The 20,862-nt window shown below is 40.2% G+C and overlaps 2 protein-coding genes across 5 annotated transcripts; both read right to left on the bottom strand.

Moving 5' to 3' along the window:
* Positions 1–791: 791 nt before the first annotated feature.
* On the bottom strand, positions 792–12,457 carry LOC310889243 (uncharacterized protein). Its single transcript, XM_083816431.1, has 10 exons — positions 11,980–12,457; positions 8,453–8,554; positions 6,467–6,691; positions 4,985–5,191; positions 4,307–4,540; positions 3,463–3,616; positions 2,653–2,762; positions 2,361–2,474; positions 1,583–1,732; positions 792–1,285 (listed from the first exon to the last, which is right to left on the bottom strand). The coding sequence occupies exons 2-10, from the start codon at positions 8,528–8,530 to the stop codon at positions 1,172–1,174; spliced, it is 1,386 nt and encodes a 461-aa protein (XP_083672557.1). The 5' UTR covers positions 8,531–8,554; positions 11,980–12,457; the 3' UTR covers positions 792–1,171.
* Positions 12,458–12,669: 212 nt separating this feature from the next.
* On the bottom strand, positions 12,670–20,851 carry LOC310889241 (lung adenoma susceptibility protein 2-like). 4 transcript variants are annotated; one of them, XM_083816426.1, is made up of 8 exons: positions 20,647–20,849; positions 19,448–19,784; positions 18,232–19,005; positions 16,943–17,093; positions 16,070–16,178; positions 14,607–14,738; positions 13,682–13,755; positions 12,670–13,019 (listed from the first exon to the last, which is right to left on the bottom strand). In XM_083816426.1, exons 2-8 carry the CDS (start codon positions 19,770–19,772, stop codon positions 12,917–12,919), a joined length of 1,668 nt encoding a protein of 555 aa, XP_083672552.1. In that variant the 5' UTR covers positions 19,773–19,784; positions 20,647–20,849; the 3' UTR covers positions 12,670–12,916. The 4 variants fall into 4 exon arrangements, with proteins under 4 accessions (XP_083672552.1, XP_083672553.1, XP_083672555.1 ...); XM_083816427.1 differs by having other exon boundaries at positions 19,463–19,784; XM_083816429.1 differs by having other exon boundaries at positions 18,829–19,005; positions 20,647–20,847.
* Positions 20,852–20,862: the final 11 nt, after the last annotated feature.

Here is a 20,862-nt window from a genome sequence, read left to right as displayed (position 1 = left end):
CTTCTACTTTTCAGCTGAATTGCTTTAAACCAGAGCCCTGGGCGGATTGATTGGTGGCACCTGAATGACATTTGTCGTAATGAGCAGAGCCTGTTGCTCTCCTAATGCCTGAAAGCAGTTAATGCTCTAATAATAAGCCAGGTCCTTGTCTCCTTGGGTGCAACGTAACTCAGAGTGTTTGGGGCCTCATCTTGGGGAAAGTGTAGCAATGTCTGCAATAATAACTTAGTAAACCACCTTAATCCTGATTTGATTTGAGCCCCAAGATCTAGGCAAGTATTTCCTGAGACAGGGACCGTTTCCCTGAAAAAAGCCCACACCCTAAACCCCAAGAAATGGAGAAAGATAGCTCTGTCTCCCTGCTGCAGCCATCTCCTTGGCTATAATTACCTAAATACTTACAGATGGAGAGCGATCCTGAGGGTTACAACACAACGGCATAGCTGCCAATCTGAAAAGTCACCCTTGCTTCTTTTTGGCCTGCCTGCTTTTTGTGGGGCTCAACTATCCCCAGCCTTTGTGCGGGATGCATGGGTGTCTAGCACGGAGCTTGGCTGCTGCTGGGTCCGTGTTTCTGCTAAGAACCTGTCCTCAAATATCCCACGAATCTATCCTCAGAAAGCAGATTGGTGGCAAAGTGGGGAAAATAAACTAGTTGTCTTAAACGCTAACACAGAGCTCAACCGAGGGGGCTGAGAGGGAATGTGAGGTGAACGCACGATGAGCTCCTTCCTGCAGCCGCTTCTAGACGCAGGGCTTACAGCGATGCCTGGTGTCGGGGCAGACAGAGTTGGGTAAATGTGCTGTATTTGTGCAGATGCTGGTAGATAAAGTGCTGTCAACGTGACAGAAAATCAACGTAAACTTCGGTAATGCGAGGAAAGAGATAAAGCGGGATAATGGGTTATGTACAGAACAAGAGGCAATTGCAGAGGTAGAAGTTAATTTAATACACGCTCAAAATACATCGCACTATAAATAATACATGATAAAAAAATACAAAGAGGAAAAAAAATTAAAAAAATAGTAACCATAAATTCCGTTTTCTGAACATCTCTTCTGGATAAACAGTGAGAAAGGTGCTGTACACATCAGAAGGTACTGCCAGAAACACAGCAATTGTACAAAACATCCTTGGAGCCGTTAACTGCTGAGACCACTTGTTGGCAGTCTATTTTTTAGACTTTGGGAACTTCTGAAACTCGTCCTGTTCCTTGAAAAAAATCTGAGCAAGGATATGGTCTGCTGTCGCATGGAAGTAGTCAGTCATACGAAGAGTTTCCAGCTATAAGAAAAAAAAAAAACACAGTGTTTGAGAGAGAATAATCATAGCTACCGGGCTATTTTTACAACATTCATGATATGAAATATTAAAGTGCATCTCAAATGGAAGATGAAAACCAATGACTATGAAAGTATACAGCTAACAATAAGCCTTACACTGAGCTGTTAATATCACTGGATGCCTAGGTTAGAAAAGTACAGCCTTGCTCTGGCTCCTCAGATGCAGAGCTGCTTAAAGCGTAACATTACGTACAGTTGGGCTTTTCTGACTCCTCCTGCCCTTATGAAGTTTTCTCACCTGGTCGCCTGTGCTGTAGGCTAGAATCAGAAGCAAGTCCTCATCACATATGCTTTTAAGGTAATGTTGGGTTCCAACGGGGAAAAATATAACATCTCCGATGCCGATGTTGAAACTGCTGACGGCCCCAGAGGAGGTGATAACTCCAGCCTATTGCAAGGAAAGCGGCAATGTTCAACAGCTACATTCAGTGCACTGTTAGTGGATAAGCACGCAGTGACGTCCTAGCACTGTGCTGCAATCAGCTCGCGCAGTGTCGGTGCTTTCACTGAGACTCTAGAAGGGTAAAATAGTCCAAGGCGAATTCCCAAGTACAAACGCCTTGCGTTATGGGGTCTCGTCATTCTGTCTCAGTTGCATTTGCACTTCAGATTTAAATTGAGTGAAAAACAAATAATAAAATCCTACACTCTAGTAAGCTTTCTCTTTTTTCTCAGAGGAGCTAATTCAAAAGTATGGTTTTGTTTTGTTTTGTTTTACTATTACTTTCTTCTCCCACTATTCGGTTTGAATTCTTTTCAATAGCATGTATGATTTCTGAAGAATTAGCAAGGACAAATTCTGCTCTTTGTTCAGCTCCACTTTGACTAGACAGGCTGCCACAAATGTAACCGAGAGCAAAATTTATATTGAAAAGGAATGTGTGGACGCTGAAAGTTTTGTAATAATACTGATTGGAGTATTATTAATAATCGGGGATGGGAATCCGTTATAAGATCCGTAATTGTTATACAGCCAGAACTCCACTGCCTTGCCCCTTACTGAGGTAAGGAATTACCTGTCCGCAGCCGCTGATGACATAACCCATCTCGTTAGCATTGAAGTGGAAATGAGGCTGTCCCAGCTGATTGCTGAATATCCTGAGAGTTGCTAAGGTGAGGGTATTTTCATGCTGAAAAGCAGAACACAAATGTTCAGAGTCAGTTACATCCCTGTTATACATCACATAGCAGTGACGAACCTACACAAAATGCATTCCGTGCCTTATTTTTAGGTAGCTAAGTGCCCTATTTATAAATACCTTATTCAATGCCTTATTTTTAGGTAGCTATTCAGCTGAAAGCACGTACCTTGTTCAGTGACTCACTGAAAATTTTCTCTGTTTCATTCAGCCCGGTGCTGTTTCTGCGGTAGCGAGCCCACTGGAAGATTCCTCCCGGAAAATGATATTCTCTGGACCCTTAAAACAAAGACAACTAAATGAGCACTTACAGCAAGGCTTTGTTAACATTGTTAGGGAACTTCAGGGAATTACTACGTGCTAAATTCGAGGCCTTGAATCTTGTGAGCCTCTAGAACAAAAAAGAAAGCCCGTTTAGCTTATCTACCTGTCATGCACTAGGCACTATGCAATCTCCTTTATTGTGTGTTTGAGTAGTTAGATCACCACAACGGAAACCGCAGACTAGAACTTTTCCACCCCAAATTGCTACCAATACCAATACATTAACTTCCAGTATATTTACATGTTACCTTTCTGACTGCGTATCGCTGTATTTCGTAAGGTGCTGCTAACGCAGGGGAACGTTTTGGCCCACGTGCGAAGATCTTTGTCACACATCTCTTTCTCATGATCCACCCAGTTGTGTGTAGACTTATGGACCTAGATTTGATTTTTAGGCCTTCTTGAACAGACTGTGCTACTTGCAACTAAGTTTTGCCATCCGTGTTCGTTAGGTGCTCCCTGGTAATCACTACACCCGGGTTGCACAGAGGGATGTTTAACAAATTATTATGACTCCCTATTCTTTCAATCTCCTTAAATTATCATTTCTCTATACGCTTTTAAGTCACATTTCGGTGAAATGTTTACAGATCCCCTTCTCTCCCCTGTCTATAAAGGCAGAGAGCTCTTCCGTACCAGGTTCTTGGGTGCGTACCTTTGAGGTTATAGAAGTACTGCCACACCAGGTGGTCCGGAGACTGCACGTAGTCGGCACTTTTCACGAGCTCATCCAGGTTTGGAGGGAGGTTAACTGCTTGATCTTCCACTTGTTTCTTGAACGTTCTGATGAAGTTCACTCCACCTTGTGGCTGCGGGACACGAAGTGCATATAGAGTTGACGGATGCACAAAAGCAAACTGAGGAATTAGAATTGTATTTCTCCAGATATTTCTTCACCTCCTTGACTGCCTAGTCCTGCCAATGCTTTGTTTTGCCCCTGTGCTCTGCCCTTCCTTCTCAGGTGCCACAGAGATTTGGAGCAGAAGAGTAACTCGGTCCCTCTCCCATCAAATTCTTTCAGGGTGGGGAGGTTTATCACAGTTTTGTGGTTTGAACATGCAGATTCCTCAGACCCAGAAGAAGTTCTGAGGCTGTATTCTTGATGAAGGAACACTGCCAACTAGTTAGTTCAGATGACCTCCGTTTTAACAATGAGGTGGACTTATCTATACTTTCTTATGAGACGTTATTTTACCACAAGATTCATCAAGGGGCTGTTGGGAAGTGAGCTTTGGGCTTCAGTACGTCATTTTCCCTGCCATCTTTGTAAATGTGGAGGCTCCCCCGTGAACTGTGAAGACATGAAAAGTTTATTTCTCCTTGCGTGTAAAGGAGCACACAGGGTGGCACAACGTTGGGCAAAGGACAAGCGTACGTCCCTCCACACTGGGGGATCTGAGGAGATGAACTGAGATAAGGGGAATTCTCCCCCAAAAAAAGGACTGCCGTGCTGAGCTCAAGAAGACTAGACAGAGGCTGGTTTATCCCGGCGTACAGACCTTTAATGCTCTTGCTGCTATATCCTCTGGGGTAGAGAAGAACGCATCATCTACATCCAAGGTCTGAAGTTCCTCGTGTGTCGTGAAAAACAGCAAGAACAGGCAGTCTTCTGTGCCTACGTTCTTTATCCAGTGCACGGTGTTCCTGGGGAAGAAGATCACCTGGCCAGCTGTGACATTGTAGGTGGTAACCGTGCTGTCGTCCGCACCAATGACTCCAATCCAGGCAGTGCCCTGTAGCACAGTTGGAATTTAACAATAGGAATGAAAACTTGCTCATTTAATCGATATGATCCAAAATTCAAATAGGCTCTTAGGAGAAAACAGAACCTGACGCACTCGCCTGCAAGCTTTTGTGAAATTAAATCATAGGATCACAGAATGGGTTGGGCTGGAAGAGACCTTAAAGCCCAGTTACGTGCTAACTATTAGCATTGACTAAGAATCATTGTTCTTAGAAATACAACTAATAATTGAGATATATATAAATACATATACTTCCAAGGAAAGATGATTTTGCATTCAAATAAAGTTTGTATCTTGAATTTTTCCTCACTGTGAGTTTCTATTTATCTTTTTTTATTTTTTTTTTAATTTATTTTTACAGCTATGAAATTTGACACTAAGGTGAAATAGAGCAAACAAAGATTTCAAAGATGCAGAAATAATCAGGAGTACCTGCTGCAGGTAGCCGTGTTCGTTGGCATTGAAGTGCCAGTGGGGAACCCGGAGCCCTTTGCTTTTGATCCGCAAGGTTCCAAAAGTCATTGAAGAGCGATGGTTATTGATACTTTTTCCAAATTCCATTTCTTCATCGTTTTCGTATTCATTTACGTCATTCCTGAATCTTGCCCACTGAATTTCGCCACCGGCGAAATTAAACACCTGTAAAGTGAGTCAAAGTGGATAGTTTTATCAGTTGTGGACTGTGGTGACCAAACAGTCCAAATGTATTTTAGGAAATACTCGATCTGAGCAATACTGATGAGACCCGTTCCTTTTCTCAGTGAGGGTCCTTGCAGTATGTATTTTAGTCACTTCTCACAATCACTTACATGCTTTCTCATGTCATGACGGGATAGTAATGTTTGTACAAATGAGAGATACATAGAAATATCAAGGAAAAAATTATCTGCTCATCTTCTTATGTCATTCTGGAGTCAGATTTAGGAAACCAGTTGCATACATGCTTAAACTTTTAGATTCAAAAGGCTTAGAAAATTTCCTGAGTAAGATATTTTTCCTGCATTTCTACATTCGCAAACTATTTACGCAAGAAAATATTCCCTTCCCAACATTTGTACTGCCTCTAGGATGTGTTTTGTATTTGAAGGAATCATCTTGCACTGGGGAAAGGCATATGAAAAGGGTTGCTCTCCTCTTAAACACATTGTTTGTCCTTTTGTTTGCATTCTTAAACACATTTTTGTTTGCAAATATATTACATAGTTAAATATAATGTATAGGAGTACCAGAATGGCTGTCATCAGTTTAAAGTGTCCAGCTACCTAATTTATCCTTTTCGCTCTTTGCTGAGCAAAATTAAATTAAATTTTTAAATTTAAATCAATTAAATTTTTAATAAATCAGAAATTATTTTTATATAACAATACAAGATGGATCTTGTCTTTAGTGTTTGCTCAAAGGAGACCTTTCTATAAATATCAAAATACACTTGCAAAAAGAACTGTATAATTCCTATAGCTTTGTGACATTGTAAAATTAACGTGTTAGCTCACTGAAACAAGACCACGGAATCCATTTTTCTTGCAACATAAGAATTTGTTTGAATCCAGTCATAAGAACTAAAGAGTTACTGTGCTACTCAGGTTACATTAAGATTTGATCTTTCTGTTTATGCTTCACCCAATTTCATACTCTGTAGTTTGGGAATCGCACTTAAAACAGTTGCCTTCTCTTGCAAGCCTTATTTATTGGCGCAACTATTTAGCTCTCCAAGAGATGCTCCAGAGATGCAAAGCACCTCCGAAAGCTGTTGTATAAAGCAGTGAACCGCTGTTAGGAAGTCTGGGTCTCTCCTCACCGATTCTAGACTGGTCCCCTATTACTTAAATAAGTAAATTTTTTAGATAAGTAAATAGGTGACATGAATTCACTAAACTTCTACATACGATGCCAGAATATTATTGACCAGTTTACCTTTGATTTCGTCAGATGATTCAGGAACTGGAATTTGACATCCACGCTCTTTTCATCTGGTTTTGTGGAGCTTGCCCCATCATCTTTCATGCTGACCTCTTTCACGATGCCGGTGGTGCTCGTGTAGACCAAGGACAAGACCAGCACTCCTATCGCGGTGGTGATAACGCAGGCCAGCAGACAAACTAGGAAGATTTTCATCAGCGACCAGCTGCCTTTTCTTTCCTGGCATTAGCAAAAAGCCCACCGAAACAAAACAAAAGCAAAGCAAAACAAGAAGCTTTATCAGATCGAACACAGGGGAGAAAAAAATGTGATAATTTCTTCGTAATCGTAACAGCATGCCTTGCAGAACCACGCTTACAGCCAAATCTCTGGGCCCAGTGTAGGGAAACCTCACAGCACATGTTACAGGGCTGCTTCATTCTGTCCCTCCATTGTTTCACCAAGTGAAAACACGTCTTCATCAGCCGGGGGTTTTACAAGCACCTGAAGTTTTCTTCCCATTGCTGTTTCTGTTCTGTCCCTCAAAACGCTGACACCCGTAGGATCACCCCACAGCAACCCTTCGTCCATGGGGTATGGGAGGAGAAATGCTCGTGGCATCGTTTATTTGCTGTAAATTACCCCCGGACACACAGGCCTTGGGAGGGGAATGACAAGGAGAAAGAAGCAGCTGGGCACACACAAGCACAGGAGTTCATGGAAGGCCAAAAAAACACTAAAAATTGCTCTTAAAAAAGAAGCCAGAACTGTGTGCTGTCCTACTAGAGGAGTTCTGGCACCACAAAGCATCTCCTCGATGAGGATTTTCAGTTTCCTGCCCCTTACCGTTTTTTCTTACAAGCTGCAGGTTCAGATGAATAAAAAACCATATTCCCTGACCCAGATTTTTAACCTCCAGCGACTCTGGGTGCACAGCTTGATCGACCTTTAAAAGATTGATTTTCAGATGGTGAGGGCCTGAAAATGAGCTCTGAAAGCTGATTCTTTTAGCTGGACACTCAGAAGTGAAAAATCTGAAGGTTGCCCTCTGATTTTAACAGAATGACCTCTTTCATGAATCTATTTGACAAAAGCTCTGTACTAATAAATTTCCCTTACCAGTGGAAAAGTGCTCAAAATGCCAATGTATTTTACTCAGTAACAATCCTTTCTTCAGTTTAAATTACCCCTTTTTTCAAGCTTGTATTCAATTAAATATTACAACAGTAGTACACAGACCACAGAGTTTCATCAGAGAACAAGGCTTTAGACCTAAATGCATTCAAAATCCTCATTTTCCAGGCTGGAACGACCTTTAATTTACGGCATTTTCACAGCAGTGGCACCGATACAATAATTACTTTTAATGTAGAAAGAATGGCGAGCGCAGAGCATTCAGCCTCAGCCCAAGTGTGTGGAATGAGTTATGTTGCGAGGAAATCACTGGTTTTGCTGTATTTACAGCCGGGAGGCAGCGCTGGGCGGGCTGCAAACAAACGCAACGCCTTTAGGAGCAATATGCCAGCTCCTTCTCCACGAAGTTCATTCAAATCCCAAGAAGCAAAAAGTTTAATGAGAAAATCACAGAGAGTGAATTTTCTCAAGGGCAAGAAAAAAAAAAATGAAATAGTACTCAAATGTGTAACTCGGAAGAGATACTAAAGACCACCACGAGATGTGCTTTTAAGTAGCTGTTTTGGTTAAAATCAAGGGGGAATCCTTCAAAGCTAATTACTGTGTCACAGGATAAAGAATTTAGCTATTAACTTCAGTGAGGCCAGGGAATTTTGTCTCGCTGTCCAGCTCCTGGCACGTGCACGTGAGATAGGACATCGTAAAACCTTGGCAGCAGAAGCCCTTGGGAGCTTTTGATTTCCTCAGGACCTTCTTAATGGTATAGGATGGGGTCGTATGGTGAACTAATAAAAAGTAAGGGCTAAACCTTCAAACCGTCTCTGCTAATAACGTTTTGATAAGACTGCAAAAGAAACGGACTGGTACCTCTTTCCTGGGCCATTCTTTCCCTTTTGAAGGGCTTTGTATTCTCTCTCCGTGCATTTCGAATGCCTGGTTATCCATTCCGTGAAGCCGAGACAGATCAATCTACAAAGGACGAGAGACACATTGACACGAAAGGCTGTTAATTCCGACGTGTGCTCGTTTAGGTTGCGTTAAGGCCGGGGAAGGGACCCATCGCCTCTGCGCCGCGGCGGCAGCGGCGGCACTGAGCGCAGCGCCCTTGTGCAGCGATGCGCGGCAACACAGGGACGCCTCGCCGAGCTACGGCAGAAAGGCCTGACACAACGTGGCGGCGAGATGAGGCTGAACCACCAAATACGTGGAAAAAAAAAAAAAAAAGCAGAAAGGAATCATCAGAGGTCATCTGGTGTCCTCGCTGAAGGACCGAACGCGGCGCTGGGTGGTTGCGTAACCTACTTTTGCAACAACAAAAACGGCCGAGGTCCCCAAACTCCTTTGGCAATCCACTTCACTGCTTCCATATTCTTATAATTGAGAAGTTTTTCACAAGGCTAAGTCACTCTTGCTGCAATTGCAGCCCGTTACGGTTACCCTCCCACCGCGGGCCCGACCGCTCAGGAAGCGCAGCAGTGCGTCCAGCCCCGAAATCTCCCTCCGACAGGACTTTAGGAGATGATAAGGGAGGGTGTAGCTGGGCTACTACTCCTGGGTTACGCCTCTCCTGCTTTACTAGCACCCTTAACTTTTGGGTGAGAGATGCTAGAGGGATTAGCCTCTTTCCTTTGGATTTCATTCTGTGAAAACCCATGACTTTAAGTCTTTCCTGAACCCGTTTACATTCCCTGACTTAATAGATAGGCTGCTTGCTGGGCAAAGGAAAAATAATAATAATAATAATAATAAATCACACTTCTCTGTTCTAAACAGACCACTTAATAGCTCCATTAAGTCCTCCTACATTTCTGTATCGTGGGTTTGGAGCAATATCACCATGACACACGCATTCACCTCTCCAAGCTGGAGTCCCAGCCTTTTTAGTCTCTCCCTTTTAGGCAGTTCTTCCCTCTCCTTCATCGTTTCAGCATTTCTCCTTCAGACTTTCTCCAACTGCACCCCATTAATGAAAATCATGAATAGCAACAGACAAACCTTGTTAACCCCAAGTACTGTTCTCCAACCATCTCAATGATTCCTTAAAAATAATTTAATATAGACCATGATTCTTTGTTTTGAGACACATAAGTGCTAAATGCTGTTAGCCTGTCATAAAAGGAAACTAGGTTTGTGTGATACATTGTGTTTATAAACTCTCTTCTCTTCTCTTCTCTTCTCTTCTCTTCTCTTCTCTTCTCTTCTCTTCTCTTCTCTTCTCTTCTCTTCTCTTCTCTTCTCTTCTCTTCTCTTCTCTTCTCTTCTCTTCTCTTCTCTTCTCTTCTCTTCTCTTCTCTTCTCTTTTTCCTTTCCTTTTTCCTTTCCTTTTTCCTTTCCTTTTTCCTTTCCTCCTTTCCTTTCCTTTCCTTTCCTTTCCTTTCCTTTCCTTTCCTTTCCTTTCCTTTCCTTTCCTTTCCTTTCCTTTCCTTTCCTTTCCTTTCCTTTCCTTTCCTTTCCTTTCCTTTCCTTTCCTTTCCTTTCCTTTCCTTTCCTTTCCTTTCCTTTCCTTTCCTTTCCTTTCCTTTCCTTTCCTTTCCTTTCCTTTCCTTTCCTTTCCTTTCCTTTCCTTTCCTTTCTTCTTATTATTCTTCTTGGCATTAATGCCAAAAGGGACAGTCCACTGACCACAGGCAACTTGCGCAAGACCTCTCGGCAATGGTTTCTCTTTTCTAATCTGGACTTTATTCACCGCCCCTCGGTGATATTGCTAGCTGTTTGATTGCTGTTAATGATTTAAGTAAACACTGTATCTTCACGGACATAATTTATTAATCTCTGCAGGAAACTCATGGACCAGGATTTTCCCAGGTCCTCCTTTCCGTCAGTAAGGGACAAATAAGGCGAACAATAAGGAACTTCGGTGCCACTTTATTATCTTTGACAGTTCTTCCTCCTCGTCTCTCCTCTTTATGCTCTGGACATTCCCAAAAGCACAAAAGTCAAAGATGACTCATGGTTAGGTACAATTCCACCTATTTCCTTGGTGCTTCCTTCTTGGAGACCATTGCAGACTACAAGCCAAATTATATTTATTTTCATTGCTCCGTGTAACGATGTCCTACAATTATATTTCAAATACCTGTACCTTTACGAACATCCAAATTCCTGAGCACCTTTTTCCTAGACTGTTTTCACGGGATTTTGCAAACAGCCCTCTGAATTTATCGAAGTTGCTTTTTCCTATTCTTCCTCTCTTCCATTCTAAAAACCTTTAAATCCTTTAAATCTTTAAAACTTGTACTTATCTTCACATTCTGATCAAAACCTGACATCATCATAGCCTAAAAATATCCTGGATACTCTGTGATCAATTTATCTTTTTCCCAACAGGTATTTGGTTAAATAACATCTCCTCAAGGCAAATTATTCAATTAGTTGTTTACAACAATGTTCTTTCCATCTTATCTTCTTGGTTTGGTGGTCTTAATGGCAGGATCTCAATGTAACAGATTTTTTCTCCCTTTATTGTCATCAAGAGACTTTCAACAGATTAGCTCCTTTTATGTTCTAAACTTTGACACAAAGGCGAACACCCGTAGAGAAATGTATTTTCCCTCCCCTTTTCTTTGCACTGATAACACATTCTTTTGCTGTCATTCCTCGTTAGCTCTAGTTTCAAGCCATCCCTCCTAAGTTCGTAATTCTAAATTTAAAGAGGCATTTCTTTTTCTGTCTGCCTGTCTCTCCTCAGCAGTCCTTTCTATTCCGTTCTGTGAAAAGCTCAGCCACTCGCGTCGTTAGCAGCAGGATAGAGTGAATTGGAATTAACGAAAAGCTTTTCTCCTTTCTCTGTGAACACCAAGTCCCTCGGCACAGATTTTTTTCCAGCTGTAAACCTGACCGAATATTTTGAGTAAGGAAAGAAAAATGAAAAAACGTGGCAGATCACGGAATCCGTGATCAACAAGAAAGAAAATACATACTACGATTTTCAAGGGTTTCACAGTTCCAGATACGTATACATATGTGAGATTTCATAAACATATTTTGACAAACAAATACAAACGCTTGATAGTGTAGGAGTTCACCTGGTTGCACAGGAAAAGAATTAATAGTGACAACTATTATTATGCTGTTGGTAATGAGTGACTGCAGGGTTCGCAGTTTTTCAGATCCTTCTTTTCAGACCAGAAGGGGTATAAACTAACCAGACTACCCCTCAGCTGGCAGTCTTCATGATATCTGGACCCTGAAAATAAGTTTTCCTATACCAGCATCCTTCCGAATCAGTGTGAACTGATGCAGAGAGGTGCCCTAATGCGAATGGGCTGTTCCAGAGGAGAACACAACTGCAGCATACAGCTGTTCCATCTAAAGACCTTCCCTTGGAAGGACAAAAATCCCAGAGACAAAATTCCCATCCGTCTTCCTCCCACCGTGCCAACCCGCTGTCTTACCGCCGCTGGGATCTTCGCAAGGTCTCAGAGCACAATACTTGTCCTCATCAAAGCCTCTGCTGCCCTAGCTCGGTTTTACTCATGTATATATACACTGTAATTCAGGAAGTGCCTTCTGCAGAAAAGATTTCCTGTGTATGCAAATACATACGGTCACGGACACTTGTGTACATCTTCATCAAACACTTCTTGTAACTTGCTGAGAAACGGTGACATTCCTTCTAACAAGCCCTGCTAATTTATTATTTCCTCCAAGCGCCGGACTCGGGCTTTCTGCCTGCCTTCCCCACCCCGCCACTATCGAAACAAAGATTATAGTTCAATAAAATGCCTTTTCCCTGATGTAGCCTCCAGGAAACAAACACCTCTGACAACTTGGAAATGGCAATTACTCTTGTTTGGTACTTGATTTTCATTTATTGTTCCTGAGTGGTAACTTCATTTTAGCTTAGAAGAAAAATTCCAGCTATAATTGCAAGTGCATCGTGTATATATCCTAAAAGTTACTTTTTCTGTTGATATATAAGCAATCAAACCCCTCTTTAAAATACTCTTTATTGGCCATAAAATTCTGATAAGAAAATAAGAAAAAATTGAATAGGCTATGTAACAATGATAACCAGAACTGGACAAACAGTTTGTTTATTTTATTATTTTTTAAAAAAATGTAAACACGCAGGGCTTCTTCCATGAAATTTTAACATTGTTTTAATTCCGTATTCTTTTAAAAGTGGTGTCTTATCGCATGTTGTTAGATCCTGCTGGAAGCACTAATAACTCAAGGTTTGAAATAACTCATGAAAGTAACGAACATGTACAGAAATAATGAATAAAATATTGTTTCAGAACAGGCACTGGTCCACCTTTCAAAAAAAAAAGAACAACGTACAGGCCGACAAATTATTTAAATTATACAGTATTAAACTATTCGTAGATATCAGCTTTTTTCTTCTTTATTTTCTTGACGATCATCACTTTGCTCTTGTTTCATATTGGTATCTTCAAGAAGACTCTTAAGACGTGACACATGGTGTAAAGCCCTAAATTATGAATTATGAAGACTTTAATAACAGTGTATAAGTATTTACATTCAACACAAAATTATGTTTTACTAACAGTTTGCTTACTAACAGGTTGCTTACTAACAGTTTATCAGTTTGAATTGTTTAGAAACAGTTCACATCATCTTGTCTAACTGTCCATTCATTCTGTTTTAGAAATTATAAAACATATTAAGATTTTCTTTAAGAAAAAGATGAAATACTTTTTGGAACTGAAATTTTAAACACATCTTCTCAAATATGGCCACTCATGCACACCCAGTTTCTATTAAATTATTACGGAATAGGTATTTAACACGGTGATAAACGCTAACATCATGTTACCAAAGAGCATACCCGCACTAAAAGTTACTGTATTTTTACATAAACCTTTTAATTTCACATTACAGTAGAAAACTACACTGCAACACTGACTTTTGTTGAAACAAATGCTCTGCATAATCAAAACCTGTTTTCCATTCTGCCTTTTCCCAAAGTTATTTCTTTAGTTACTTACGACTTCCCCGTAAGATTGTTGTTAATTATTCATAATTTGCTTATTCTTAACAGTTTTCAGATCACACAACAACTCTCAGCTAATTTATCATTCTTTTTCTCTACTTCCTGAAAACAGTGAAAAGTCAGAAAATCAGGTCACTTACTTCCGAATAGAATTAGTAAGAGGGATTATCTCGCTGTCACAGAGTTTTAATTCAGCGTCTGCTTTTTCAAAAAGCTTAAAACAAAAAAAAAAGAAATTGTAAACTGAGGAACATACCTGAATGTGACAAAACATTTTTATAGCGCATTTCATCGGAAAGGATTACCAACAACTTTATAGAAACACAGAGTAATTCAGGAGGGGTTTAATCCAAGTTTCCTATGCAGCTATGATGTTACAGAAGGTTGCTCCCCCCGGCCCATTCCTTCAGCCTGCCTTAGCCATATGCACGGAGAATTCATTCACTACCGAGTACAGGACATAAACTTTAAGCACTGTATATAAGAAGCATTATGAAAACGTTACAAAGAAATAAATCTGTGAAATCATTTTGAAACGAAAGGGACACAGAATACTGAATCCCTGATGCCAAAGCAGGCGAGGATAACGCATTTGAGAATGACTTTTTTTAAAATGTGGCCCGTTCCACTGAAAGCCTGATGTTAACTGGGACATAACCAGAAGACAGCGTGACCAGAGCACAGCAAGTGGCTGCTCTAGCTGTTGCTGGAGCAGCAGGTGAGCGGGATGTGCTCCCTTCGGGCAGGATGCTCTGGAATGTCGCCATCTCCTGGATAACCAGAGCTTTCTGCAGCACCGTTGAAGCCAACTTGCTCAGTCGAGCTGCTGATCAGCCACAGGTTGCCCCAGCGGAACAGGACGCAGAGACTCTGATTCACAACGGCAGCAGCAACAGCAAAAAAAAACAACACGGGGCTTTAGGGCACAGCAGTTTGGATCTTGATGCAACCTGGATGGAATCTGCTGGCAGCGTTCTTTTGAAACTGACTGGAAACCTAGGCCATAAAAGAATGTAAACAGCACATCAATACCAGCAAGACAGTACAAGGAAACTGACTACTTACTTTTGCAAACTCTTCCTTCTGCCCAGCCGTTTCGTTCGGGTTTAAACTTCCCTGAGCTGCTTGAAGCTTAAACAACATTAGCTTCAAGGCTTCCAGCGGTCTGTGATTATGATCTCCAGAAAAGATGTTTTCCTAAACCAAAATCCAAAGAATTTGTTGATTGTACACTTAACAGTAACATTTGTTGATCAGTACGCATCAAAATTCAAAAAAGTTTTGAAGTTTCCCTCAAACAGCTTAAAGGCAAATTTGTGAGTGTTTCTCTCTGCTTGTTCTTTACAGATCTATTAATAAATTGCACATATGTGACACTGGATCATCTTAATTTATGCCACTGTAGAGTTAGTGAAGTCACTGTAAATACGTACATTGTTAGGAAGACCTGAAGCAACACAGAAAGGTCTCAGCCCTGGCTTGTGTAAAATCATCCAAGAATATGATGACTGTCAGTGTCAAGTCCTTTTAACGCTACGGCAGCAATGCTAAAACATCTTTTAACATAACTGACAGAGCAAGTAAGCATCATTAATGATAAGCATAGATTTATTCATATAATTAGCACCTACGTGATATCTGCTCATTCAATAATAAAAAAACAAAACAAGCAAGCAAAATAGTTCAAGGTGACAAACTTTGGGGGTAATCTAGAAGTACTCGTGCCCGGAAATGAAGCCAAATTCATTAGACAGAATCATTTGAATTACCCATGCGGATTGTTAGGTTCTTTGTCAAACAACCCCATAGGGAAACAGAAGTATGTGCCACTGTGGAATAAGTTAAAGGATGATGCTTTGTTTACTGCAGGATGGGAAAACAGAATATCAGAGCAGTTAAGATTCAAGGACAGAGAGCAGAAAGTAAAAGAAACATACCACGACATAAATTAACGTTATGCCTTTGAACTAGAACAGCGGGCTCGGGGCTCATCTCCCTAGCTGAGTAAAGGATAATAGAAATGGAGAGGGTTCATATAATTAAAATGAAAGACTGAACAATATTAAGACTGCCAAGAAGGTGATTAACATGTAAGAATGGGATTAAAATAATGAATAATCTAAAGAGAGTAAATTCAATCCGAAACCCAATTCCAGTGCAACAGCATGAATAATAATATATTAATTTACCCCTTGAACTTGACTCATACCCAGCACGACATCAGCAAGGTTCTTAAATTGGAAGCATTTAATAAATCAATAACAAAACCCTTTCTTCTTTTACTTGAGGCAGGAAAATTACTATTTAAACAAAATATGGAACGTAAAAGTAAAACCAAGTGTTAGATTATAGGATTTAATAACTTTAAGAATTCATCATGCCGAAATGTGACTAAATTACGTCAGTTTGACTTTCTACTTTGTACATTTTGGAAGAAGGAAACCAATTTATAGGTATCTCCCCTTCTAATATGTACCAGCCTTACACATTTTGGGCACTCTAAGCAGTAAACACTCAATTTTACTGACCTTGTTTTTGTCATCTAAACAGTCTTCCAAGAATTGATGAATGATGTCCGCCTTGGGGAACGGTAGAGGATTGTTTTTGTCCTCCCAGCGTGCAGGCGCTGGTGATTTGCTGCACCAACATGAAACATGCAATGGAGAATAACAACGGGTTTATAATCTGAGAGAATTATACAGTCCGTTTGATGAAAACAGACATACCGCATAAATGCAACACTGAAGGGCACTGAATAGTCCTGTCAGTGCTGTGGTGACCGTGAGAGAACCACTCTACTACTTTTTCCAGTTTTGCCAGTTTAATCGAATCCTGAGTAGCCACAAAAAGAGACTAACTAAATAATAATGATAATAAATTAAAAAAAAAAACAACTAATTTTTAGCTATAATATAGTATACGGGGGTGTTTTTCTTACATCTGCAATTCCAGCATTAGTATTCAACACCTGACGAAAAATAGTTATTTTAATAATATTTTTATTAATAGGGATGCTGCAGATTGAGACTGTTGCTCACCTGTTAAATATAGCTAAAATTATTTCATTTTTCATTTACTGTTAAATTTACCAATTTAAATTCCACTGAATAATTGTTCTCTTAAAGTAAATATCTTTGTGTATCAATGATATATAAAATATATTCTTAAAAGGCAACAATAAGTAATATTGACAGCACTCTTTGCAAGACAGCGCAAAAGGGAAAGAAGTGCACTAATCTCCTGACCTCAGAATATCAAATATTTAGCACTACAAAGGAAATATAACAATAAAGCCTTTATGCACATACCATATTACCATTATTTATAAACTATACACAAAAGCAATTAAATACATAACGCATTTTCCCGAACAAAGTATTTCGTAATCTGTATTTACTTACAAAGCACCCGGAACATTTTCCCATGATCTTTCTGCTCCGAGTATATCGGTTGTAGAAGGACTGCCATCATTTTCCAGAGCATTTGACGAGCCTTCATTTAAGCTCTCCAGATCTCTGTCAGCCTTCCAGGTAAGCGGCTCAAGTTGGTCTTCTAAAAAGCAAGGACAGAAAGCCCTTGAAGAGGATTGGACACATTATTTCCACACTACTTTTAATTTTATGTAATACTCAAAATTACTATAGATAAATTATCACTGGAAAAATCTCACAGATTGTGTAGCCGCATCACAACACCTTTGCTTATGTTGGTATGGCAATATAAAATATGCATCAGCAGTACCAAAAAATTGTTTCTAGGTGGGAGAATGTTTAAAGTAATCAAGTGTTTCTCTTCCTACATAAAACAAGTATCACATGCTGCATTCAAGATTATTTAATGTTTATATGCTTTCATGCTGTAGAAAATATAATTAAAATTCCTGTAGAAATATAATTAATTCACCAAACAAATATTATTTATTAATCCTGCGAAAACTTAAGTTACTTTTCTTATTTGTTTGTACAGGTTCTTCTAACAGCTGTTTTTACAGACACCTGGGAGAAGAAACACAAACATATACGTGCATATCACATACACAATCACATACAGAACTCACATTTTAAAGTAAGTTGAGACAAGCACTAATCACGACAGAGACATTCTCATATATTTTTATGCCCAACTTTTTCATGATTGGTAGAAAAATTCTGTGTGGGAAAAAAAAAGGATATATGCATGTATTCGAAGTCCATCATGCATATGTATTGGAAAGGTGTTTGCAGACATTTGCATTATCTGGCATTTTGTGACTTTGAATTCACAACATTAATAACATTTTAACTTAGCTTTTCCATCTCACCTCCTGGAAAAAGGAAGAGATCAATATTTGCGCTTTGCATAACGAATAAAAAGCATACACATATAATTTAATTTCACGCTAAAATTCTATTCAAATATTTATGGAATTACTGTTTTTATCTTGCAGTAAGGGACCAAATATTCCACTGTAATAAATATTCTTTGCTGTAAAAGGAATGCTTAAATACTCATTAATATATGAGAATTTACAGTATAAAAGCTGTTCGGCTTGGTCATCTACTAATAAATGCTTTGAATCACTTGTCAAAGATGGAAGTAAATAAATCTGCTGTACAGTTCAGACTAACATAACCAGAGCTTTTGTTTTAAAATGAACATGTCTTTATTAGCTCACCCTCAAAATTCAAAACCAATTGTGAACGATAGTTACCTCCGAATGACTGTTTCGTGTGCCTTAAAAAGGAGTTACCAGATTGGAAGAGTGCATCTGGGCTGTCATATTTGCAACTTTCTGCTACTTCGTTATCACCTGTCAGATCCAGGCAACCATTTTTTTTAAGAAAACCAGAACTGTCTTTATCTACGGAGCATTGTTCTTTCAGGATCTCAAAAACCTGTGAAGAGGAAGCTTTGCCTTGTATATTAGAATTGTGTCCATCACTTTCTTTAGTCGCAGCAGAGAAAAGGTTATGACTCTTAAGCCAGACTGGGTAGTGAAAACTGGGAATACTGCTTATCCCTGATACGCTTAAGTCAGACTTCTGACTGGTAAGCCACCTCGGATAGTTCTCAGCAGGAAGAGAGGCAGAGTTCTCAACAGATAAGGCTCTGGAACTTCCTTTAGAGGAGACAGAGTTGTACCTGTTACGTGTAAACGCATCGTATTTCCTTTTACTGAAGTGTTTGTGTACATTTTCATTAGCATCAGCCTTGCCGTTCTCCTGAAGACAGAAACCCCTTTCAGCACCAAGTGACACGGTGTGGTAAGGGCAGACAGGTTTTTTAAGTGACCATCTGTTCCACTCACTATTTTGATGTCTTGATTTAAAAGGACTACTCGGGACGCAGGGCAGCGATCCGTCTGCTGGAAACGCTAAGAGATCATCTGTCGCAAGACTAATCAAGTCTGGGTCACATTCCGTCTCCCTTCTACAGGGTGAAGCAAGAGAACTTAATCCTATGGGCTCATTACAGTCATCCAGCGCTGAAAAACAAAGACAGTTTACATGAATCGCAGAACTTCAAGCATACCAGAATGACACATTTGTAAGAGCTAATAAATTAAAACTGAATATATTATTAACCAAAGGGTACTGAATTCTAGTTCTTGCAAGAATGGTTCCATTTCTAATCAGAATATTGATAAAAAAAACTAGCAGTCAAAAGTTACCCCACCTTTCATACTACACATTTACAGTTTGGAATATTTTCTGAATTCAATTATTTGCACCACAGAGAACGACAAATATCACAAGCCATGAACAAGCATCATTTATTATACCACAAAGACTTGCAGGCAGTTGTACAGGGAATACTCCTTCACCAAAACATAGCTGGTATGAGACAAGGAGTTGCAAAACCACTGACAATGGAGGAAAAAAAAAACAAACAAAACAGCAAACTCCGAGACTTGTTAAAAGACGTACTTGCAGAAAACACACCGTATTTTTCTTTGACATGATGCTTCGAAAACTCAGCTTGTTTGGGAGTACTTTGGCACAGGCAGATTTTTCCAGTGGTTATTTCTGAAGACGTGAGACTTAGATCAAAATCTTCAATATAAGCTTCTAGAGCCTCAGATGCAGAGCTGTAAAGCTTGTCCTTGTATTGAATCAAACTGTTTGAGCACGAATTGCTGCTGCCAGTGCTTGTTAGAAGAAAAGATACTGTTGAATCAGGAGAGGAGACGCTGTGTTTTTTATTAAGCTGGTCATGGTTTTTATCCAGATTTCTATTAGAATCTTCACTCATTTTTTAATCAGTCTAAATGGAAAAAGAAAGCCCAAGTGACCATCTGCACTGAAACATGTTCTCAAACCGTAATGTATCTAAGATTTTCTTTTTTTAGTTATGTAAAATGTCAGTAATTTTTAGGAAAATAATATTTAGCTATTCAACTTCCTGCTTTTCAAGTAAGTTAGTCGTACATATGTGTCACGCCTAGAAAAGCAAAAGGCAGAAAATAAAGCCTCGGGGGGAAAAAAAAAAAAAAAGATAATAGGGAAAACTTCTTGTACACTGAAGCTTTAGCGGAGCACAGAGCTAAGAGGATGGCAAGGAAATCCAGCTCCTCGCTAGTTCCCAAGGGCCCTCAGCATCCAGCTTTTGCAAGAACTGTGCTTCATGTTGCGGACTTTCAGCAAAGAAATGCAGGAATATCATAACCTTTTATTTCAGAACCAGCACAACGGTGGTACTCATGGAAAACAATAGAAGTAGCCTAGTATAAAGAAGAAAAAAAGCTGAATGTAACTGAAGTAGAAATGTATTGCTCCTATAGATTGTTTCACACAGCCAGATGTATACATATACTGATATAATTTTACAGGCCACAACAGGAACTGACAGAGCATCGGAGTGCTTAAGATTTCCCCAATCTACACCATTTAGTCACTGCTATCCAAGCTGACTTTGTAATCCCCCAAACCATGGACTGAAGTGCAGGCTGGTTCCAAACCCCGCAACCAAGACCGAAACTTCCTTGTAAGTATCATTCCTGCAAGCAAAAGCCCGTTTGAAAAGCACGTTAGCGTGTTAGAAGGAAACAGACGCTGCGACAAGGCACAGGAATTAGTAACTTTATTACGCAGAGCACCACAAGCACACGCCGATCACCGAGATTTACACGGAAAGGAGTAGCGGGGCCCTGCAGCAGGGCCGGTGGACGCCTCCCGGGGCTTCTTCCCCAAAAAATACCGCCGATGCCCCTGCCAAGCCCGGGACAAACAGCCCAGCCGGCCGGAGCCGAGCCCCTCGCACACCGCGGGGCCGCGCAGCCCCCTCAGCGCCGAGCGCACCCGCACAAAATGGCGGCGGGCAGGCGCGGCCCCATGGGAGTTGT

The sequence above is a fragment of the Anser anser genome, assembly GCF_964211835.1.
Source record: "Anser anser genome assembly, chromosome: Z".
In the NCBI taxonomy this organism is placed as follows: Eukaryota; Metazoa; Chordata; class Aves; order Anseriformes; family Anatidae; genus Anser; species Anser anser.
The sequence above is the reverse complement of the archived record's forward strand: the minus strand, read 5'-3'. Positions and strand labels throughout refer to the sequence as shown.

What these genes read in the sequence shown, in the direction of transcription:
- LOC310889241 (XM_083816426.1), bottom strand. Translation starts at nt 19,772, where the DNA reads ATGAGTGAAGATTCTAATAGAAATCTGGATAAAAACCATGACCAGCTT. An exon ending in ATACGGTGTGTTTTCTGCAA is followed by an intron (nt 19,006 to 19,447) that starts GTACGTCTTTTA and finishes TTTGTTTTTCAG; the next exon opens with CGCTGGATGACTGTAATGAG. An exon ending in AGAAGGAAGAGTTTGCAAAA is followed by an intron (nt 13,756 to 14,606) that starts GTAAGTAGTCAG and finishes TTTTGTTTTAAG; the next exon opens with CTTTTTGAAAAAGCAGACGC.
- LOC310889243 (XM_083816431.1), bottom strand. Translation starts at nt 8,530, where the DNA reads ATGGATAACCAGGCATTCGAAATGCACGGAGAGAGAATACAAAGCCCT. An exon ending in AACACGGCTACCTGCAGCAG is followed by an intron (nt 4,541 to 4,984) that starts GTACTCCTGATT and finishes ACTGTGCTACAG; the next exon opens with GGCACTGCCTGGATTGGAGT. An exon ending in CCTACAGCACAGGCGACCAG is followed by an intron (nt 1,286 to 1,582) that starts GTGAGAAAACTT and finishes TTTTTCTTATAG; the next exon opens with CTGGAAACTCTTCGTATGAC.